Genomic DNA, 19,559 nt, shown 5'->3' on the forward strand with positions numbered 1-19,559 from the left:
CTATAGCCTGTCATGCCTTTGGGCACCAGGGTTATTATATCTATGAGAAAAGAGCATGTAAGTAATGAGCGGTGGGAAACCATTAGTATGCCTGAAATGGTTTAATGAAAGCTTGGATCATGATACGTCAGGAGCTGTTCTTATCATTTGGACAGCTCCATCTGCATCTTTAATAATTAATTCAGTTCAGTAAGAGTTCAGTGTGCACACTCATTTAGAAGCCTTCAGAGAGCACCTCTCTCACTGCCAGTCCCAGGGAGAAATCGGCTTCTGCATGGCTGAGAGCAAAGATCTGGAGATACAAGAGCAGTTTTAGAGCTGCATTTGCCAGGTAACAAAAGCTCCGGGGAGTTCAAAAAGGGTCAGAACATGTGCAGTTCAGCTAGGTTACTTCAGAGTGGTGTTTCTGTTCTTCTGTCTTATCGTATCCATGTCAGCACTGCAGGCTGTGTGGAATGAATTTTAAGCTGCTAAGCTCAAGGCAGACGTGAGTCCATTGAACAGGTTCATGGCTATAAAACAAACAGTGCACTTCTGTAATCTGTGGTCAGAAAAGCCTGAGCACTTTGACTGCTGTGTAGGTCTGTATTCATTCATGTCCAAGGAATGAGTGGTGTTGGTTTAATTTAGCCAAAACTTGCAGTTTGCTTCTCCCAGCTTGCAGGCAGAGCCCATGTATTAGTCTACCAAGAGCTGTCTAAGCAAAAATTACTAAGATGCCCCATTTCATTGTGCATCTGTGTGTGTGAACAATTTATACTTTTTATTAGCATTAAAGTAGAGGGGTACTGTTCAGCTGCAGATTTTGGCTCATCTGGGATGGATGCAGCCCAGCTGTCAGGATGAGGTCCAGCCAGTCACTGACCATTTATGTTACATGAAGTGATGAGAACACCACCATTGTCAGAGGCCCATTTTTTCTCTTAGAAGATTGCTCTCAAAAGTCTCTCTTTCCATTCATGTGGGCCTTTGTATGACCTCAGAGTACTGCATGCTTGTGGTGAACATTTTCTTAAAGAAAGGTGTCCTACTCAGACCATCTGTCAAGCTTGGAAAACATCTACAAATTCATTTGCTTAGATCAGTAACAGTTCAGTCCTCACAGAAGCAATTCAGGTTGAAAGGAGCTCCAGGACATCTGTGGTCAAGCCTTCTTCTCAAAATAGCCTCAGCTCTGGGCCAGACCATGTTGCTCAGAGCTGGAAAAGCTTTTGCTTGAAAACAAAAGTCCTAACTGTGTTTTCTTCTCCCCCCCCCTACATATTTCTCACAAAGAAAATTAATTCAGCTATTCCTTATAAAAGCAATTCTTTTCCAGCAAGTTCCCTTCCCTCCCTGCTTAGTGTCTTTCATAAGAAAAAAGGAAAAAAAAAAAGGCAAGATGCCCAAAAGTCTTTAACTTGTGAATTCCTCCAAAACAGTCAATTTCTAGATGAAAAACAATTAGGGAGTCAAAAGCAAATCTATAGAAAGGTTTGGTTACAGTATCTGTAAGCAAGCAAAATAGGGTTTTTTATAATGATGTGTAAAAGAGATGCCAGCATGTTTGAACAAGTGGCAAACCATGGTCTTTTGACTGCTGAAACTGAAAACTATGCAACATTTCACAGTGATGGAGAAACAAGTATCATATGCTCAGTTGTCATAGTTACTTTGTCTCCAAAGTACAGTATTTTTCCTTTTTACTTAGAAGTACTTTCTCAGCTGCTGTGATATGGCATTATTATTTCTGTAGGCTGGTTTTGTGGGTCTGTACATAAATTACAATTAAAATGTCACTTAAGAAACTGCTTTGTGCAGTTGTTCCCTGGAGCAGTAAGGGCATACACCCAGACAGAGCTGAGCACCTACATAAAACCTGTTCAACACAATGGAGCCTGGCTCAAGCTGTGGGGTAAGGCCATGCCTGCCCACATCACCAAAGGAACCTCAGTGTGTGAATACAAGTTTTTATTTGTCATGTGGCAAACCAGCACTTCAGTTGCACAAAGAATCAGACAATAAAACCCTCTTGTTTCATAAGGCAGTCATTTATGAGCTAAGCCATATCTATGAGGTTTTGATCCAAGAATGATGATGTCAGTACAATACAGGATACTCTAGGGTAGCTACTTAGGCAGGGATTAGCTTCCAGCTGTGCTGTAAATATTGTTCTGAACTGGATTGTGCACTCCCGGATGCATAGGCTGCAGACAAAGTTGATGTACATGTTAGGATTGACACAAGGCATGTGTCTTAGCTCTTAATCTGTTTGTTTTCACAAAAAGCAAATTGAGGTTGCATTTTTCAGGCAGGCTGAAGTTCATGTTATGTCAGCTACCAAACTGTGCAAGAAACTTTTTCAAATAGAGGAAAATGAAATCTGTGTGCAAAGACATGGAGCTGAGGGTCAGGTCAGTTGCAGAGCCCTTCTCCTGTCTGGTGCAAAGGCCAGGGAAGAAGCAGCTTGTTTTCTCATCCAGTGAAGTTACACTTTACAGTGGAAACCTAGATAAGAGGAAGAGATCACAATGATGTAACAAAAGGGTTTTTTCTCATGTGGTTAGTAATTTCCTATAAGAATCATAAAAGATAATCACCAAGATCATGAATTATTGACACTTCTATTACATTTTGCAGCAATGGAAATATGCATCACCTATACCATGTACATGCATCAGCCTAAATATTAAGTGTTTTAAGCCAGTTCTTGAAACACAAACAGAAATCAATCATAAAAGATTACTTTTGTTATTTGTATCACAAACACCTTTTTCTATTAATCTCAACATGCAATTGTAAAAATGTTGGACTTTGCATGATAAGATGAAAAGTTGCCAGACACTTTTCTGGGGTTGAGAACTGCATTGTAGTTCATGCTGTCCATCCTGATTTTAAGACAGCAACAGGAGCAATAACGTGATTGCCTGTAGCAGTAGGAATTATTTCTATAATTCATGTTCTTATTAACAGACTCTGATTACTTCAAAATACTAATCTTTTCAAGATTAAGACCAACTCTTTACTAGGATTTCAGTGACATTTCTGACCATTGAGGCACAGCTGCAGGAACACATCTAGCATGAACTGGTATCCCCAGTGTTACAAAAAGAATGAAGATTTTGAAGCTGTCTCAAACAAAAGGCTTCCCAAACTGAGAGACTGGGTATAATTATGCTCCACCAGTAACCAGTTGCAGATATATATATGTATATATATATATATGTATATGTATATGTATGGAAGATTGTGAGGATGGAGTTCTCTGTCTAATGTATGTACTATAAAGATGTCCAAGCATATTCTTCCATCTTCTCTTAGCTTTTGGTCCAGCCACTTTGTGTGCACCATTGTAGTAGTAGACAAGGATGTGTGCCTTCTTGCTGAAAGGACATGGCTCTTACTGGTTTCAAAGATACAGTTTTGTCCAACTTTTCTGTGTGATATAGGACAGCACAAACTAATTGCTGAAATTAATAGGATACCAATTTTTAGCCTGTGTTCTGCAGGCATCCTTGTATTTGGCTTGCCTGTGCTTTTCACAGGCTTCGAAATCGATAGGAGAAAGGCACCCAGTAACTTTGATATCTGTGATTCTGTTTCTCAATAAGAGAATGATAAAAAATTTCCTTCAGTATCTTCCCTGGTGTTACCTGTATGAATGACACAACAAGAATAAGATGCCACAGTCCTTCAAGTGCACACAGAGTCTCGCTTCGACAGAATCCAGACTACAAAGGCAAAGAGGGCAGCAGGAGGGTGCACCACCAGCATATGTCTATGGCACTGTTAAGTTTGATGCATTTGCTACATCTTTGTGTTTCTTTTTCTTCTTTTCCTCTCTTTTTCTTTTTTTTTCCCAGTTACATTTAAGGTCTTTTCAAGACCCCAGTAGGATTGTGAGAACAAAAAGGAATAAAAAAAAAATAAAGGAGAAACCAGCAGAGGTGAAAAACATTTCAAAATCAGGATGGGGTGATAAAAAGACAACTAGTATAGCCCAGTAAAGCAGTGACCATTGTCCTCAGAGAGTGATATGGGGAACAGGGCCAAGGGTGACAGGTAAAGGGGAGAAGGTGATGAGCAAAACATGCTGAAGGACAGAGCTAAACTGACAATAGGAAGTGTTGGACATGAGTTAAATATGGTGGTTCATGATGATGTGGTGCATTCTGGAAATTAAGTGAAACAAGGACTTCTAATATTTTTATCTTCTCATTCTTATTTGCAATCACAATTTGCAGACCATCTGATACAGTTACCAATTTTCACTGCTTACTTGGAAACAAACTACAGGGTTTTTGTTTAGCCTGTAACATCATCATTATTCAACCTATTTACTTGAAGTAGTTTAATTTCATTCTTATCTGTTTTGACAGCTGAATCTTATCTTCCTGGTGATCACATTGTGCAAAATGGTGAAGCACTCAAACACTTTGAAACCAGACTCTAGCAGGTTGGAAAACATTAAGTAAGTGCTTTGTGTTCAAGTATGAGAACTATGATTATTTTCTGATTGCTGAACTGATTGAAAGCTACTCTCCATTAGGAGCACATGCCATTGTCTCCCAGCAACTGCAGATGTCAATTAGAAGCAAACAGAGCCAATCCTGCTTTCGTCACATTGTTGCTGTAGTGTCACAAACGCCGGTCAAAATTAGATAATTTCAGGCTGGAACTAGTGCCAAGAAACTGTTTCACGGAAATGCCACAGCACTGCAGTAATTTCATTTGCATTTAAAATGCAGTTCAAAAATGATGTTCCTGTTTGCATGGCTGATGTTATTATATTAAGTTTGTTTTGTTAAATGACTTTTTGATTTAGGGATTCTGAGCAGTTTCTACTCGTAATCCTGTTCTCCCAAGAGAATTGACTCTATTATTATTGTTAACTTGAAGATTATCTGCTGTTTTCATGCTAATTTAACAAATGTTTACTTTATCATGGTGTTCTCCTGTAGTATCCCTTTTCCAGAGTAATATAAGTTTTTGATAACTAACCAGGCTTTGGCAGCTTTCACTTCTTTAGATAGCTTTTTACTGTATTCTGTTTAGCCTTACGTTGTATTCAAGGTTTTTGTTACCACCACTGAAGGGATGGTGCCACTTTCTAACACTGAGGGTTGGATGTGAAAGGGTCTTACAGATCTGCTTTGAACGGTGGAAATGGCAAAGGGAGACTTTCAGTAAGGATAACATTGTGAACTAGATGTTCTAGATAGGTCAGTATCAGCTTCATTGCATGTTGCATGATGAGAGAGAGAGCTAATCTTTAGCATCTCTCTCTTTTCTTCCTTTTCCTCTTTCTGTCTTCTCATCCACACCAGTAATTACCGTGTTTGTGATGGCTACTATAATACGGACTTACCTGGGTAAGATAGAACCCTACATTAACAAACTTCTAGCATGATTTTTAACTTTACAAACTCGGTCATATTGTGGATTTCCCTTAATTTTAATTAACTATTTTTGAGATACCTGATTTGCTAAAGACTTTTAAACTATTACATGCCTTTATACTTTTAAATTGCTTGCCTCTGCATTTTGAATTTCCTAATTTTGACTAATTTTTATAGACAATTAAAAATGCTCTTATTAATTTCTGTTTAAATTCTGTCTAATAATTTTGTTTCTCTTTTCTGCTTATAATGCTTTCTAGCTATGAAGATAATAAGCCATTTATCAAGTAAGATCATTAGTTAGATGTGGAATTCACTGACTAAATTCCCTTTCCCTTTCATTCTGTGCTGTTCGCTACAATTCCTTTTCCTTAACCTATTCATGATGGAATCTTTTTTAGATTGTTCTGTAAAGCAATATCCATATTTTTGTCGCATTTCAGCAGGGTTTCTTCATGCGGAAGTTACATCCTCTAGCTTCAGTTTAGCTGAGTTTATCGAAGCATTAATGATTTGGGCTCTAGGCTTTTAATCTGCTGTTTAACCTTTGTGCATTTGTGTTACATTATTTGGTGTCATATGGCAGCACCACTGCTTAAAATCTATGGTGTGATTAGTGGCTAAGCCAGATTTATCAATCTCTTCTCTAAAAGCAGATAAAGCAATGGACTAGCTGAGGCTTGTGCTATACTTCTGCATTTCAAAATAGTTTTGACATCCTATGCTGTTCTTGAGAAAGACAAAGGTTACATCTATTCTTGCTGTTTTTATTGGAGTCTAAGAGTACTGAATGGAATTGTTCTTTCTTTAATAGATAAAAGGTTAAACCCAAGGAATTTTTACATTTGAATGTGAAAATAGTAAAAGTCAACTGCAGGAACTGAAATGTTAATATTGGATTTGGCGAAGTACATTCTCGTATGTAATGTTACTAAAATTAATTTTCTTTTACAGATCCTGGGTCCTGGGTGCATTTGCTCTCCTGTGTCTCCTTGGCCTAACATGGTCATTTGGTCTGCTGTTTATAAATGAAGGGACCGTTGTGATGACATATCTCTTCACAGTATTTAATGCTTTCCAAGGAATGTTTATTTTCATCTTTCATTGTGCCCTTCAAAAGAAAGTAAGTTACCAAAACCATAAATAAATGTTCCCTAACTCCTTAGAAATGCCACACATAATTCTTAAGAAAATAGAGATAAAATTAACAATTTGAAGAACTGGAGCATTTTGAAATAGTTTGAGGAGGGGACTAGAATTCCAATGCAGCTCCTGCTGTATGTGCTAGTGGGAGTCGTGTAACTAACTGCTCTGTGACCCAGCCAGATTTAACATGGATGCAGCATTTCCAAGCTGGGCTTGAAAAGTTTAAAGGTTTTGTGAAGAAAATTTAAAAGTTTAACACTGGCAGTATGGTACATATTAACCTGCACTTACAGCCAAAAATCTTTTATGTCCATATGAAACAAGTCCTGCCTTTGCTGCAGTGCTGCAAACAGAGGATCAGTTATGATATCAGCCCATATCAGCCAGGAGATGCTCTCCTTTTCTTAGATCAAGGCAGAGAACCTTTCCTGAGATCCCATTAAGCTGCTACATAAAGCTATGGGTGATAGGCAGGGACTGTACTATATGTGCTCATTCATTACAAATTTAAGTGGGATATAAAAAGTTAATTTCATTACGAACTCTGACACACCTTAGAAAAAAGTAGTCATTAATGCTAGACAGCTGCTAACTGGAGTAGTTTTCTGAAGATGGAAAAGATGCCAGCATTAATGTTTTTTTCCAAGTGTTTGCCTCCCCCAGAACTCCCAATAGCTTTGTGCTCTTCACTGGAGCCTCCCTCACAAGTGGGATGAGCTAAACTAGTTCTGCTCCCTTTCGCTGGATGAAAGCAGAAGGGTCCAGAAGGACCTGGAAGGAGAGAGAGACAAAGAGAGACAGAGGGAGACAGAGAGAAATCTTGAAGGGGAGAGAGGAACAATTAGGAGAGAAGGAAAGTGAAGGGCACCGCTCTCTGGGACCCTTTTTTAGGTTCCCTGCACCCTTTCTCTTCCCCAGAGGGTGGGGATTGCTTCCAAGTATGCCTTAGTGGTGTTTTAATGAAGAGTGCATTAAAAATTCTGAAAGCCTTTGTTAGAAGGCAGGACAAATGAAAGTAACAAGAGTTGAGAGGAAGGGTGAACGTCAAAAAATCCCACCCAAACAAACTTGACATGAAATGCAGTGTGTCCTACATTTGGAAATATCCTATTTGCAATATTTAGATTCTAAATATTTTTACCAGTTTTAGGCTGGAGACCTAGCAATTATTAACTCCCATTATAATTAGCTCACCGGAGACATAATTAACTGATATTTATAAGATGGTTTGAGACCATTGGATGAAGTGTTGTTTAAATACAAAAATCCTATGCTCATTTTCTCAACAGTACCAGCTCTAACATGACCAGCATCTCTTAAATTTAGTGCAGACAATGGCATTCAGAGGTGTTTTAGGAAAAGACCTGGTAGACAGAATTTTACCCAGATGAATATTCCACTCCACTCATTTGGAGAGAACAAAAGCACACTTAGAAGATTGAGCCTAAGAGAAGAAGGTTGGGAAGAAAATGCAAACATCCCCAAAATGCAAACAATTTCTAGGTTAGGGTTTCATATGTTTCCCTTTTTGCAATTTGTATTGGACTTAAAAATCAGAAACCAGATTCCTTTTTTATTTCTTTTTACAGCTGTGCATTGTTTTTATATACAGTGGAGTCAGCAAAAGGCAATATTAAAATACCAGTCAAGTGTGAAAAAACATAACCTAGAGCAATAAGATTTATACCTGAAAGAATGTTAAAGCTGCCATTTAAGATTTTTAAGTGTCACTGCCTTTGACTGGATATTGTCCTGTGCTCTGTCTGCATAGCTAATGTAGTCTTTTTATTCTGTTATTACTACTTGGTCACTAAATTGAACAGAGAAATAGAATTGTGGAAGTGAAAACTATTATGTTTCCAGTTCTGACGAGATGATAGTGCTGTTGCTTCCATCAGTTTCCAACAAGCTATAATTTAGGAATAATGACAGTGGAATGCGCAGTCCTGACAGATAATGTACATTCACTGCAATACAGGCATTAGGCAAAACCAGCCCTGGAGGGTGGTATTTGGGTAAAAATACAATTTTGATTGCTATTGTCTCTACTCTGTAGTGGCTTAGAGCATTTAGTATCCATTAGTGTTCAGGAGTGTTTTTTCTTAGGTGTTATACCACCTAGTGATGATGTAGATACATCTTTGTTTTCCAGGGTTAAAAAATTATAATTCTAGGTTGTTTCATTTCTGTTTTCATTTTTTACATGTCTTTTGTGCTGATATAGGTAGGGGTTGACTTTAAATATGTACCATATACTTTTATAAAAAGCTGAACTATTGTGCCTAGCTTGAAGTTAAAGTACAAATTATTCAACTTTTCTTCATCTTGTGATTTACAGAAACAGCACAAGTATGTATTCTGTGAGTGAAACTCCTGTATAAAACAGCACATTACATATGTAAATCCACACTATTAATTTTTTGCATTTTTTCCTCTCCCCTTTTTGCATACACATAACTTTCTGTCTTATATAATCATAGATCAGGCAAAATTTCCAGATTAGCTGAAATCCCTCTTTTCACAGAAACTCATGAGTCTCATTGATGTAGAACAGACACTTAAGAGAAGACATTTAAGAAGAGACATTCCCATGTAATCTGATAGAAGATTTATGAGTTTAGACTTACACATCTATACAAATTCTATCCATTGTGTCCTTTCACTGATGCAGCCTTGCTGCCAAGATATGCACACACTCTTCTGTTATCCAAAAATAATAGTCAGTGAAGCAGTCATGGAATATAAGAGAATTAACTGCTCTGTAAAATGATCCTGATTACTTTATGGCAATTGTTACCACTCATAACAAAACTTAAGTTTCCACTAGGTCACTGGAAACAGAAAGTGAATAAATGTAGCACAAATACTGAAGTCATTAATTAGTTTTGCTGCTCTGTTGGAAAAAAACCAAAAACAAACAGCCTAAAACAATCATAAACGTGGGTATATTCAAATTGCTATATTCAACAAAGAGAGGAATTAGAATTTTATGTTTTGGTCCTAAAAGTGAAAGGTGCTTCATTCCCAGCCTTTATGGTTCAAAAAAGTGACTCTGGAACACTGGCAAATGGCACCAGCAGCATAGCTGGGGCTGTGCCTGGAGTGGGGCAGTGCTGTTTGTGAGCTCGGTTCAGTGCCAGGGCAGGTGTGGCCATCTGAAGTAGCAGCTGGATGAGTTACAGAGAGTAAGAAAATTCCTTTACAGGCATTGGAAATTTGGCACTCTTTATTGGAAGTCATTGCATGAGGGGTAGTACTGAGCAGTGCTCAAGCCCTTCTTGCCTGCTAGGATGGGAAGACAGGCTTGCTGTGCTTTCTGCACCAAAAGCTCTTATAAAAAACACTATTTTCATCCAGCATTCAATTCAGGTAAATTGAACTATATTAATCTACATTATGAAAATGAAATAAAAACAATCTTATAACTAAGTCAGTAATGATTATTCAGGGACATCTCTTAGAAGTGTGTGTATACCTTGGAAATAATTGGTTCAAAACTCCTGGGTAGCTGCTAATACTGCCACTGAATAGAGAGAAATATGTGGGTTGCTAACAGCCAGCAATTCAACAGACAAGAATTATCTATGTGCTTGAAAAGTGAGTAGTTTCAATGCAAGGTTCATGTGTTTTTGCCAGCAGCTATTTAAAACTATTTTGTGTGCTAAGCAATATTTTTTTCCCCCACAGGTACGTAAGGAATATGGGAAATGCTTCCGACATTCCTACTGCTGTGGAGGACTTCCAACTGAGAGTCCCCACAGTTCAGTGAAGACATCAACCACCAGAACCAGTGCTCGCTATTCCTCTGGCACTCAGGTAACACAGATTTTGACAGCATCTTTTAATTACCTTATTTATGAAAAGCCTACTGAGATGTCTTCCAGTCAGAAAGACTAATTGTCTTCTCATTATTGTCATTTAGTAAATACATACTACTGCATTGTAGAATTATTTCTTTTTAAACAGTTATTTTGGACTAATACAAATATGTTATTTTTTTCTTGTAATTAGGGATTGATTTATGAGAAGGTTTATACCATCATGTTTCATTGAAATAAAGTTTAATAAATTAGAGTTTTAATAAAAAAAATAAGGAATTTTTGTTATGTGCTAGAAAAATGCCTTACTTTAGTCTAAAATAAACACAAATATTCTACATAATAGCACATGAGTAGGAAAAAATCTTTTTGTAATCTACTATGCTTTTGTCTCACTGCTTTGTGCTAACAGAGTCGGATAAGGAGGATGTGGAATGACACTGTGAGAAAACAATCGGAATCATCTTTTATCTCAGGTGACATCAACAGCACTTCAACACTTAATCAAGGTCAGTCACTGGGAACATTTCAGTTTTAGAATCCATAAATTTATTAAATATTTTATATCACTTAACACAGAAGAATTGAAAATGATGTTAAAAAAAAATCTGGAACAAGTGTTCTCTAAAAGCAGAGTTTTAAAGTTATCCACCATCAGTTTTGAAAACCATGTTCCCTTAACTGGCCCCTGCTATAGAAGCTGAATTCTTCAATTCATGGCAATGTATTTAAATTAGTTTCATCAATAATTTAGTTTAAAAGCAAGATCATAATTTTAAATCTTTCCTAACCTTTATAGGTTAAATCTGAAATAGAAATATGAGTGCAGTAACATTTTAATGCATATTTGACTGATTTTTAGGTGCAGAAATTTTCCCAGTGAAATCTAATTGATATCATTTCTATGCAAAAGATGTCTGTAAAGCATTTATCTTTTCTATTTCAAAGAGCATCATGTCTGTAACATGGGATAGAATGCAGATTTTCACGCACAGAGAAGTCAAAACTCAAAACTTCTTATCTCAGAGAGACTTTGAAATCTGTAACCTCATTTTCATGCCCAGACAGAAGAGAAGGGTGTTAACCAAGACAGATTGTCCCTCCCTGTCTCCCCTCCCCGCTGTGTTTTGGAGGCAGTTTGAGCCAGCAGAGGAGGGAGGACTGCTCTGTGCAAGCCAGGTTTGAAGCCTGTTCTTCCACCCAAGCCTTTAGTGAAGAGCAGGTAGCCCTGGTCACACTGCAACCACTTCCTGCTCAACTCAGAATGTTTCAAACAGAAAATCCAAATTCAGGATGTGACAGCAGGAACGTGTATTTACATTTATTTTGGAAGTAAAAACCGTGGTGTTTGCAAAGCAGAAGGTATCAGAAAGCGTGATTCTACTTTTGCTGTTTGGTACATAGAAAGTGGCTAAGACCTGTGTGTCTCACTGCTCCTCCCACCCCCCTTATGAATCCTGCATGTTCTTCTGGCAAAACTCAAAATTACATAACTTCTCCTAGGTAGAAAATGTATATTTTCATGTCTCCTTTAGTGTCTTACTAAAATTCCAAAAATACAAGCCACATAAAATTTGGTATTTACCCTAATTTGCCATCTCTGACTCCTGAGGTTTGCCTTAACTGTGCTGCACTGTTCGTTAATTCAGTGTTGAACTGAGGTCTCAGCAGCTTCTCTCTGTTTCAAGTTCCAGTCAAGTCACTGGACATGTTCTGCCATGATTAGAAAAATTCTATCAGCTCTGTTTAGTTATAATTTTGTCACTATCTCAGTGGTATATACGTATAAGCATAGCTTAATAATTAATGATGTGTAATTTTTCCTTTAAAATAAAAATCAAGCTTTCAATTAAGCTTTTTTTTTCCTTGTGACAAGGAAATTTGGATTGAAAAAAATGATAACTATAAATTGCACATAATTATTGTAAGATTAAATATAGTATGCAAAATGTAAAAAAAACCCAAGCAAAATATATTTCAGTTATTATTTCTAGTAAGAAGTACTCTACAATGTGAAAAAACTATGATAATTTTTTTAGTTGATCACTAATACAAACTTCAAATAAAATTAGCATAGTTAGACCATAATTCTCTGAGTGTTAGAATTTTCTGCTCATTTCTGCTGCTGAGTAGCTCTGGGAGTACAAAAACATTAATATTTGGAATATATATCATCACTTGCCAAATAAAAATATACTATAAACATAGAGCTGTCTCTCTAATTGTCCTTGGGTCTGTAATACACTGATCCTGATGTACTGCTTTGCAAAGTAATAAAAAAGAAACTTGATTTTAATCTTATTGAAATGTTTAAATTAATTTTTAAATCACAGTACTTTTCTTTAGTAGCTACAAATCAGAGATTAATTGACTTTTTAATAATTTCTGAAAAAAGGCTGTTTTTTTATCTTATTATTCTTAGAGTGTTTAAATGGTGTTGCGTTAACATGTAAATTTGAGTTCACAAGAGTTTAAAAGAGTCTGTTCGTGTAGTAATTTTCTTTGTCTTACATTGTTTGTAAGCTGATAGTTTAAAGAAATTTGTCGTTCAAGGAATTCTTTTTTAAAACCTGGCAGATACGTTTGCAGCATGACTGTCCCAGGAGAAAATGTGAATACTCTGATTTCTTAGAGCAAATATTTTGCTTTCCCCTCAGCATGCATACTTTTGCATATACTTCTTGCAATTTGTCATCCACTGTCTGTTTGAAAACAGCAATTCCCTTCCACTATCTGTGTGTTTTTAATAAAGTGAGTAACAGCTCTGATCTTGTCATAAGAGATTTTTCAATACCCTTCAGTTTGAGAAATTCAGTTCTGTCAATTCTGGACAGAAGTGCTCCCTATGATCATTTTTAAAGTCCTAATAGCTTTATGTAGTATTTGATCTCTAAACATTTAATTGCTACTCTTGTGTAACAGTGATTTTGTATACATTAGTAAATATCACTTTCACTAGATGTTTACTTTGGGGATTTGGATAGCACCTGTGAATTACTGGAATCTAACTGTGTTTTCCTGCTCCCATTTCCAGTGTATAGCTCAAATACATCCAGAAATTTTCAGCTGAATTACATTTTAGAATCCTACATGATTCATGATGAATAAAAATTATTCTTTATTGAAACTGTCAGGCTAAAATTAAGCAACTGACATTTTTTTTCTGTTTCTTTTGCTTTAGGAATGACTGGCAATTACCTACTAACAAACCCTCTTCTTCGACCACACGGCACTAACAACCCCTATAACACATTGCTCGCAGAAACAGTTGTATGTAATGCCCCTTCAGCTCCTGTGTTTAACTCACCAGGTGTGCTTATACTTCCTGAATAAACTGCTTTTCTTGGCTCACTCCAAACTCCCTCTTTTCCCTAGATAGAAACTCAAGTTGCAATACCCCAGCCGTACAGTCTGAATTTCTGAAATAAATTTGAGAAATGCAGTGTTGCCAATGTCAGCTTGTAAAACTGCACTATATTATAGTAATGCCTTTGCCCTAACAGTATTTACCAGTAATTATCCATGTTTTTAACACAGGTGGCATAAATCTTAATATACTATTAAAGGACTGACACCACATGGTCTGAGAGCCCATCTTCAAGATAAATATCACTTAGAGGTATCATGTCTATGCAATATAAGGTTGACTCTAAAGCTTGCTGAGAAAATTCTGCTTATGGAATGGATGAGATACTAAAGCAGTGCAAGGCATCTTGACTCCTTTGGATACCCCGGTGTAGAAAATTGTATCCAGCATCAAACAGATCTAAACTATAGTATAGTGCAGCTTTATGGGAGATCATTTTCCTGTAGGAAAATTTTGAGATGAACAGTTAGAAAAGTTTAGTTCTGCAGGAATAAAGGGTGTCATCATTTACCTAACATTTTGTTGTTACATTATCTACTTGCTTTTTTTAACGATGTTGCAGTTCATCAGTAAATATCTTGCAGATACTGTTTAATGAGTCCTAAGATCACTTTAGTGTAAATAGAATGATAAATCTTTGAAAAAAGAGCTCATAAAACCTTGTTTCCAGTTTTTATTTCAAGTCTCCTTTTTAACTGAACTGTAGTTTCTATTTTCATTCTCTTGTTTTCTTACTTTCCTTATGCTTTCCTCTAGCAACCTACAGAGAGACAAGTATGGGAGTAAAACTTAACTTTGCCTATCAAATGTAAATTTTTTCAGCATGATTTTTAATGGGCACAATTAAAACATATCTAGCGGTCATGAAGTAGACTCAGCGGGCAAGTGGTTCACAATTTGCAAATAAAATGTTTCCACATTCAAAAAGCACTTGCAAACTGCTTTTTGGGAAACACCATGAGGTCTGTAGCAAACCCTATTGGTAACACAAGTTATGCAATGCTGAAATAATTTGCTGTTCAAAACCAAAGCAGTGTCATGCCGAAATCCTTAACAATTTACTTATATTTTTATATTCCTACAGTAATCTTGCTACAGGCTATGAAAGATTTCAAATTAATTACCTGATCATGGGCAACAAAATTTGCCTCATCAAACCAATTTGAATATATTCTAGCATGCTTAACTCTGCAGTATATCATAGAAAACTCATTTTGGATTATCAGATGTATTTTGATATCTCTTTAGCAGAGGAAAAGAAAATTAAAATTGCAGAATTAAATCACTTTCATGAGGGAAATGAATCCAGCATGTGGTCCATGTGTTGTCTACTTTAATAAATGCCATATGTTCTGCACAGCTAAATCCATTGCAAGAAAAATCTTGGAACATACATGAAATTGCAAAACTACATAGTTGTTTAATCAAAGCTTAAAGAGGCCTTTCAAACAACCCTCATCACTGTTAAAATCAGTACACATGGAGAAGAGTTAGCAATAACACAAATGCAAAATGACTTGCAAATTGCTGAGAATTTATTTGGAAATGATTACTCTATTTTCCAAAGTTGAAGACAAAAATCTTTTCATGAGAAAATGCAATCTCTTTTTAATTGAAAACAATATTTCCAGAGAATATTGAATTTTCTAGGATAAGCTGCAGCTTTAATTATGAAAAAAGAAATCCACAAAATAAGAAAATGTAAAATCTTTTCAAAAAAGCTTTTCCCTTTTACTCCTCCAAGCCTTGCATATTATGCAGCAGCCTCACAGTGGTCAGTCTCATTTCAGTAAAGTCACTTCATTCTTTCTTTACTTCCAGACATATTTGAAGATAAAGTGCTTTTCTAGGAATGCTCTAACCATCTGATTTCCATGGTTCAGACTGTTTAATTTCTTGCAAAGTTTTTTTTCTTTTTTTTCCTTTTTTTTTTTTTTTTTTTGCTTTGCTTGGGAAGCACTGTGCTGTCATAGTTTACATGTCTTTGTGTCTATAGGAAAACCTTTTCTTTATCAAGTTATTGGAAAAAAAAGCCAAAACCCAAAGCATAAAGACTTTAATCATCATAAGACTTCATTTTCCCCCCTCTTAAACTCCTTTTCATGTTTTCAGCAGACTTACCCAATCTGTCATTCCCTCAACAACTATGAAATATCAGCCATGGCTGATTTCCTCTTCCCATTCCACAACTAATATTTATTCTTTGGTTTAATTTCTGTGACCCATACTTACAGAAATTCCTAACATTTCTGCGTTTGACTTCCATGCCCATGGTAACTGTGGGCCTAGCTCTTAATTAACTATTCTGGTTCATTCAGCGCTGTCACTGTGACTGATGCAGACTGCAGGCAAACTTTGACCTTTAGGAGCCTGGGGCCTTTGTTGGCAGACAGAATATTAGTGCAAAAAAATTTCATTAAGTGGGAAAAGAAAAGCTGTTATTGCTTAGTAATCTAATTTGCTGAACCCTTGCTCTGACTAAGTTGCTGAGAAGCTCAGTAATTCTTCATCATGTTACAATAAATCATTTTACTTTCTTTTATATATCAGCTACTCTTAGGCCAGATAGCCTGAGCAGACAGACATGATGTGAGTTGTCCAAAGTGAGTCATTCCACCTGCTGTCTATCGTGTTGTTGGATGGTGCTTGTGGGCCCTGGTCCCTGTAGTGTGAAAGATGGCTGTCCTTGTTTAACATAAATTCTTTGTATTTATCCATTTTTTTCATTCTTTTCTTTACTCCATCTCCAAAAAAAAAAAAAAAGCAACCAGAAAAACAGGAAAAAAATGTTAGAAATGTTGTTAAAGTAGTTGCTTGCCAGTTATGTGGGTTTATGTTGTACATTTACCTTCAGTTATGTCTGTGATCTAATTCCTTTTTAATTTAGTGTTGTTTAGGACAAATTCTGTTAATTTTCTTTTTCTAAATCATGGTGATGTACTTCAAAACATAGATGTTTCCAAATGAATTGCTTTGCATTACATATGCAAGGGCATGGAGTGAACAGTTCCTTGTGGAAAAGTCACATAATTGACACTAAATTAAGAAATTCAAATGCCATTATTCCCCACAGGAAACACACATTGCTATTTTTAGAATGCATCTTTCCTATAAGGTGTGCAAATGTTTACATTTGGGAATGTTCAGTAACCTAACTTTTCTCAAGTTTTACTTCCAAGTACAACTTTGTCCTGAACTACATTAAAGAATTTTGTTAAAAAGAAAAAAAAGAAAAAAAAAAAAAAAGGTGATAAAAACATGTCAGGCAATAACCAGATCTGTCCTTTTCCATTTCAGGACATTCACTGAACAATGCCAGGGATACAAGTGCCATGGATACTCTACCGCTAAATGGTAATTTCAACAACAGCTACTCACTGCGCAATGGAGACTATAACGACAGCGTGCAAGTTGTAGACTGTGGACTAAGCCTGAATGATGCAGCTTTTGAGAAAATGATCATTTCAGAGTTAGTGCACAACAACCTGCGGGGCAGCAGCAAGAACCACAACCTGGAGCGGGCGCTGCCAGCCAAGGCTGTGATCGGCGGGAGCAGTAGCGAAGATGACGCCATCGTGGCAGACGCCTCGTCTTTGATGCACAGTGACGCCCCCGGGCTGGAGCTCCACCACAAAGAGCTGGAGGCCCCGCTCATCCCTCAGCGGACTCACTCCCTTCTGTACCAGCCCCAGAAGAAAGTGAAGACCGAGGGAACTGACAGCTACGTCTCACAGCTGACAGCCGAGGCTGACGACCACCTCCAGTCCCCCAACAGAGACTCTCTTTACACGAGCATGCCCAACCTCAGAGACTCTCCCTATCCAGAGAGCAGCCCCGACGTTGAAGAAGACCTCTCTCCTTCCAGGAGGAGTGAAAATGAGGACATTTACTACAAGAGCATGCCAAACCTAGGAGCTGGCCATCAGCTTCAGATGTACTATCAAATCAGCAGGGGCAATAGCGACGGCTATATCATTCCCATTAACAAAGAAGGATGTATTCCGGAAGGAGATGTTAGAGAAGGACAAATGCAACTAGTGACAAGCCTTTAATAGTGTAGCAAAGAAATATTAAAGGTCGTGTTCAAGTATTAAAAAGACTTAACTGGCCCCGTGCAGGCTCCCTCATATCTGCTCGAAGAGACAATTCTGTTGACCCTGTGGTTCTCCAGTAACAGGGGTGACTGGACCTCGCAGTTCTGTGAATTTTTATAAAACAAAAACTTTGTATATACACAGAGTATACTAAAATGAATTATTTGTTACAAAGAAAAGAAATACCAACAAGGTATTTACGATATCTTCTGCTGCTGAATTTAACAAAATTGTGAAAAAAAAAGAGAAATAAACACTTTCCAGCCATTTTGCTGCAGCAGTTTGTGAACTAAATTTGTAAATATGGCTGCACCATTTTTTTTTTCCTAGGCCTACATTGTATTATATACAAGGCGTAGGCTTTAAAATCCTGTGGGACAAATTTACTGTACCTTACTGTTCCTGACAAGACTTGCAAAAGCAGGAGAGATATTCTGCATCAATTTGCAGTTCACTGCAAATCTTTTCCATTAGGGCAAAGATTGAATACATGTCTAACCACTAGCAATCAAGCCACAGGCCTTATTTCATATATTTCCTCAACTGTACAATGAACCGTTCTCATGAAAAAATGGCTAAAGAAATTATATTTTGTTCTATTGCTAGGGTAAAATAAATACATTTGTGTCCAACTGAAATATAATTGTCATTAAAAAATAATTTTAAAGAGTTTGAAGAAAATATTGTGAAAAGCTCTTGGTTGCACATATGTTATAAGCTGTTTTTCTTACACTGTTCATAGTACAATAGTTTGTTTAAAATGCAACTTCTACCTGTTTTCACTTATTTTTTCACTGTAAACAGTGTTCTGCTTTGACAAGTTAGTTTTTATTCTTAAGTTTTGAATTTTTATTGCCAAAAAAAATGAACATAATTGGGGAGAAAGTTGTTTTAGAAGCCAATTATGCCAAGCCTTGCACAAATTTGGTGTAGCTAACAAAGATTGTAACTCAATTCCCTGTTCATTCTTTAATCAGGGTTGGGTGGTAAGGGGTAAAGGGGACACTGGACACTTCTCACAAGCTTTCTCGTGAATAAAAGGTGCCTGTCCTTAAAAAAAAATAAATAAAACATAACTATAACTCTTCCATATTCCTTCTGCCTATATTTAGTAATTAATTTATTTTATGATAAAAAATCAAATGAAATGTAAATTGTTTCAACAAAATTCTGCTTTTTTCATCCCTTTGTGTAAACCTGTTAATAATGAGCCCATCACTAATACCCAGTGTAAAGTTTAACACCTGTTTGACAGTAAATAAATGTGAATTTTTTTCCAAATAGGTAAAATGTGCATTATTATGTACAAAGCATAATTGGCATCAGCAGTCCTTCGACCCAGATGTGTCCTGCCTAGAATGGCATCTTTACATTTCAGGATTTAAGTGTCGAGAATCCAACAGAAACTGTCTATAGCTCCACAGAAGAGAGGTCATCTTTACTGTTCCTTTGTCACAATTGAATAGGATCAAACCCAGATATAGCAGGGTCATTAGGAAAATGTACTGTAAATTCATATATTTACATAACTTTTAAGTAGGCATCTGCACTAAAATTAAAAATAAGGTGGTAAACACCACTCTCATGTTCTTGGCAACAGTAATTAGCAGCTAATTATTAGTGATGAAGATACATTGTTGCAGTGGGGAAAACACAAATAATCAGCATTTGGCTAGCACTGAGTGCTAGCTAAATAATTCATCCATCATGGCACTGGTTTGTGTTAGATAAATAAGCATGACTGTCCCTATTTTTG

The 19,559-nt window shown here is 36.7% G+C and overlaps 1 protein-coding gene across 17 annotated transcripts in view; it reads left to right on the top strand.

The window, feature by feature from the left end:
• Positions 1-19,084, top strand: part of ADGRL2 (adhesion G protein-coupled receptor L2) — a 309,215-nt gene extending 290,131 nt beyond the window's left edge. For 3 of the 17 annotated variants that reach the window (XM_039727088.1, XM_039727090.1, XM_039727089.1), the window contains 6 exons: positions 4,359-4,450; positions 6,333-6,501; positions 10,212-10,340; positions 10,755-10,851; positions 13,524-13,652; positions 17,007-17,761. In XM_039727088.1, coding sequence (XP_039583022.1) covers positions 4,359-4,450; positions 6,333-6,501; positions 10,212-10,340; positions 10,755-10,851; positions 13,524-13,652; positions 17,007-17,761 — 1,371 coding nt within the window. Of the gene's footprint in view, positions 1-4,358; positions 4,451-5,306; positions 5,352-5,638; positions 5,666-6,332; positions 6,502-10,211; positions 10,341-10,754; positions 10,852-13,523; positions 13,653-13,879; positions 13,962-14,465; positions 15,557-16,259; positions 16,313-17,006 lie in introns of those variants that run through there. The other 14 variants (XM_039727087.1, XM_039727092.1, XM_039727094.1 and 11 more) reach the window with 9 other exon arrangements.
• Positions 19,085-19,559: the final 475 nt, after the last annotated feature.

This window comes from Passer montanus, unplaced genomic scaffold (assembly GCF_014805655.1).
Source record: "Passer montanus isolate IOZ18808 unplaced genomic scaffold, ASM1480565v1 scaffold60, whole genome shotgun sequence".
NCBI classification, from domain to species: Eukaryota; Metazoa; Chordata; class Aves; order Passeriformes; family Passeridae; genus Passer; species Passer montanus.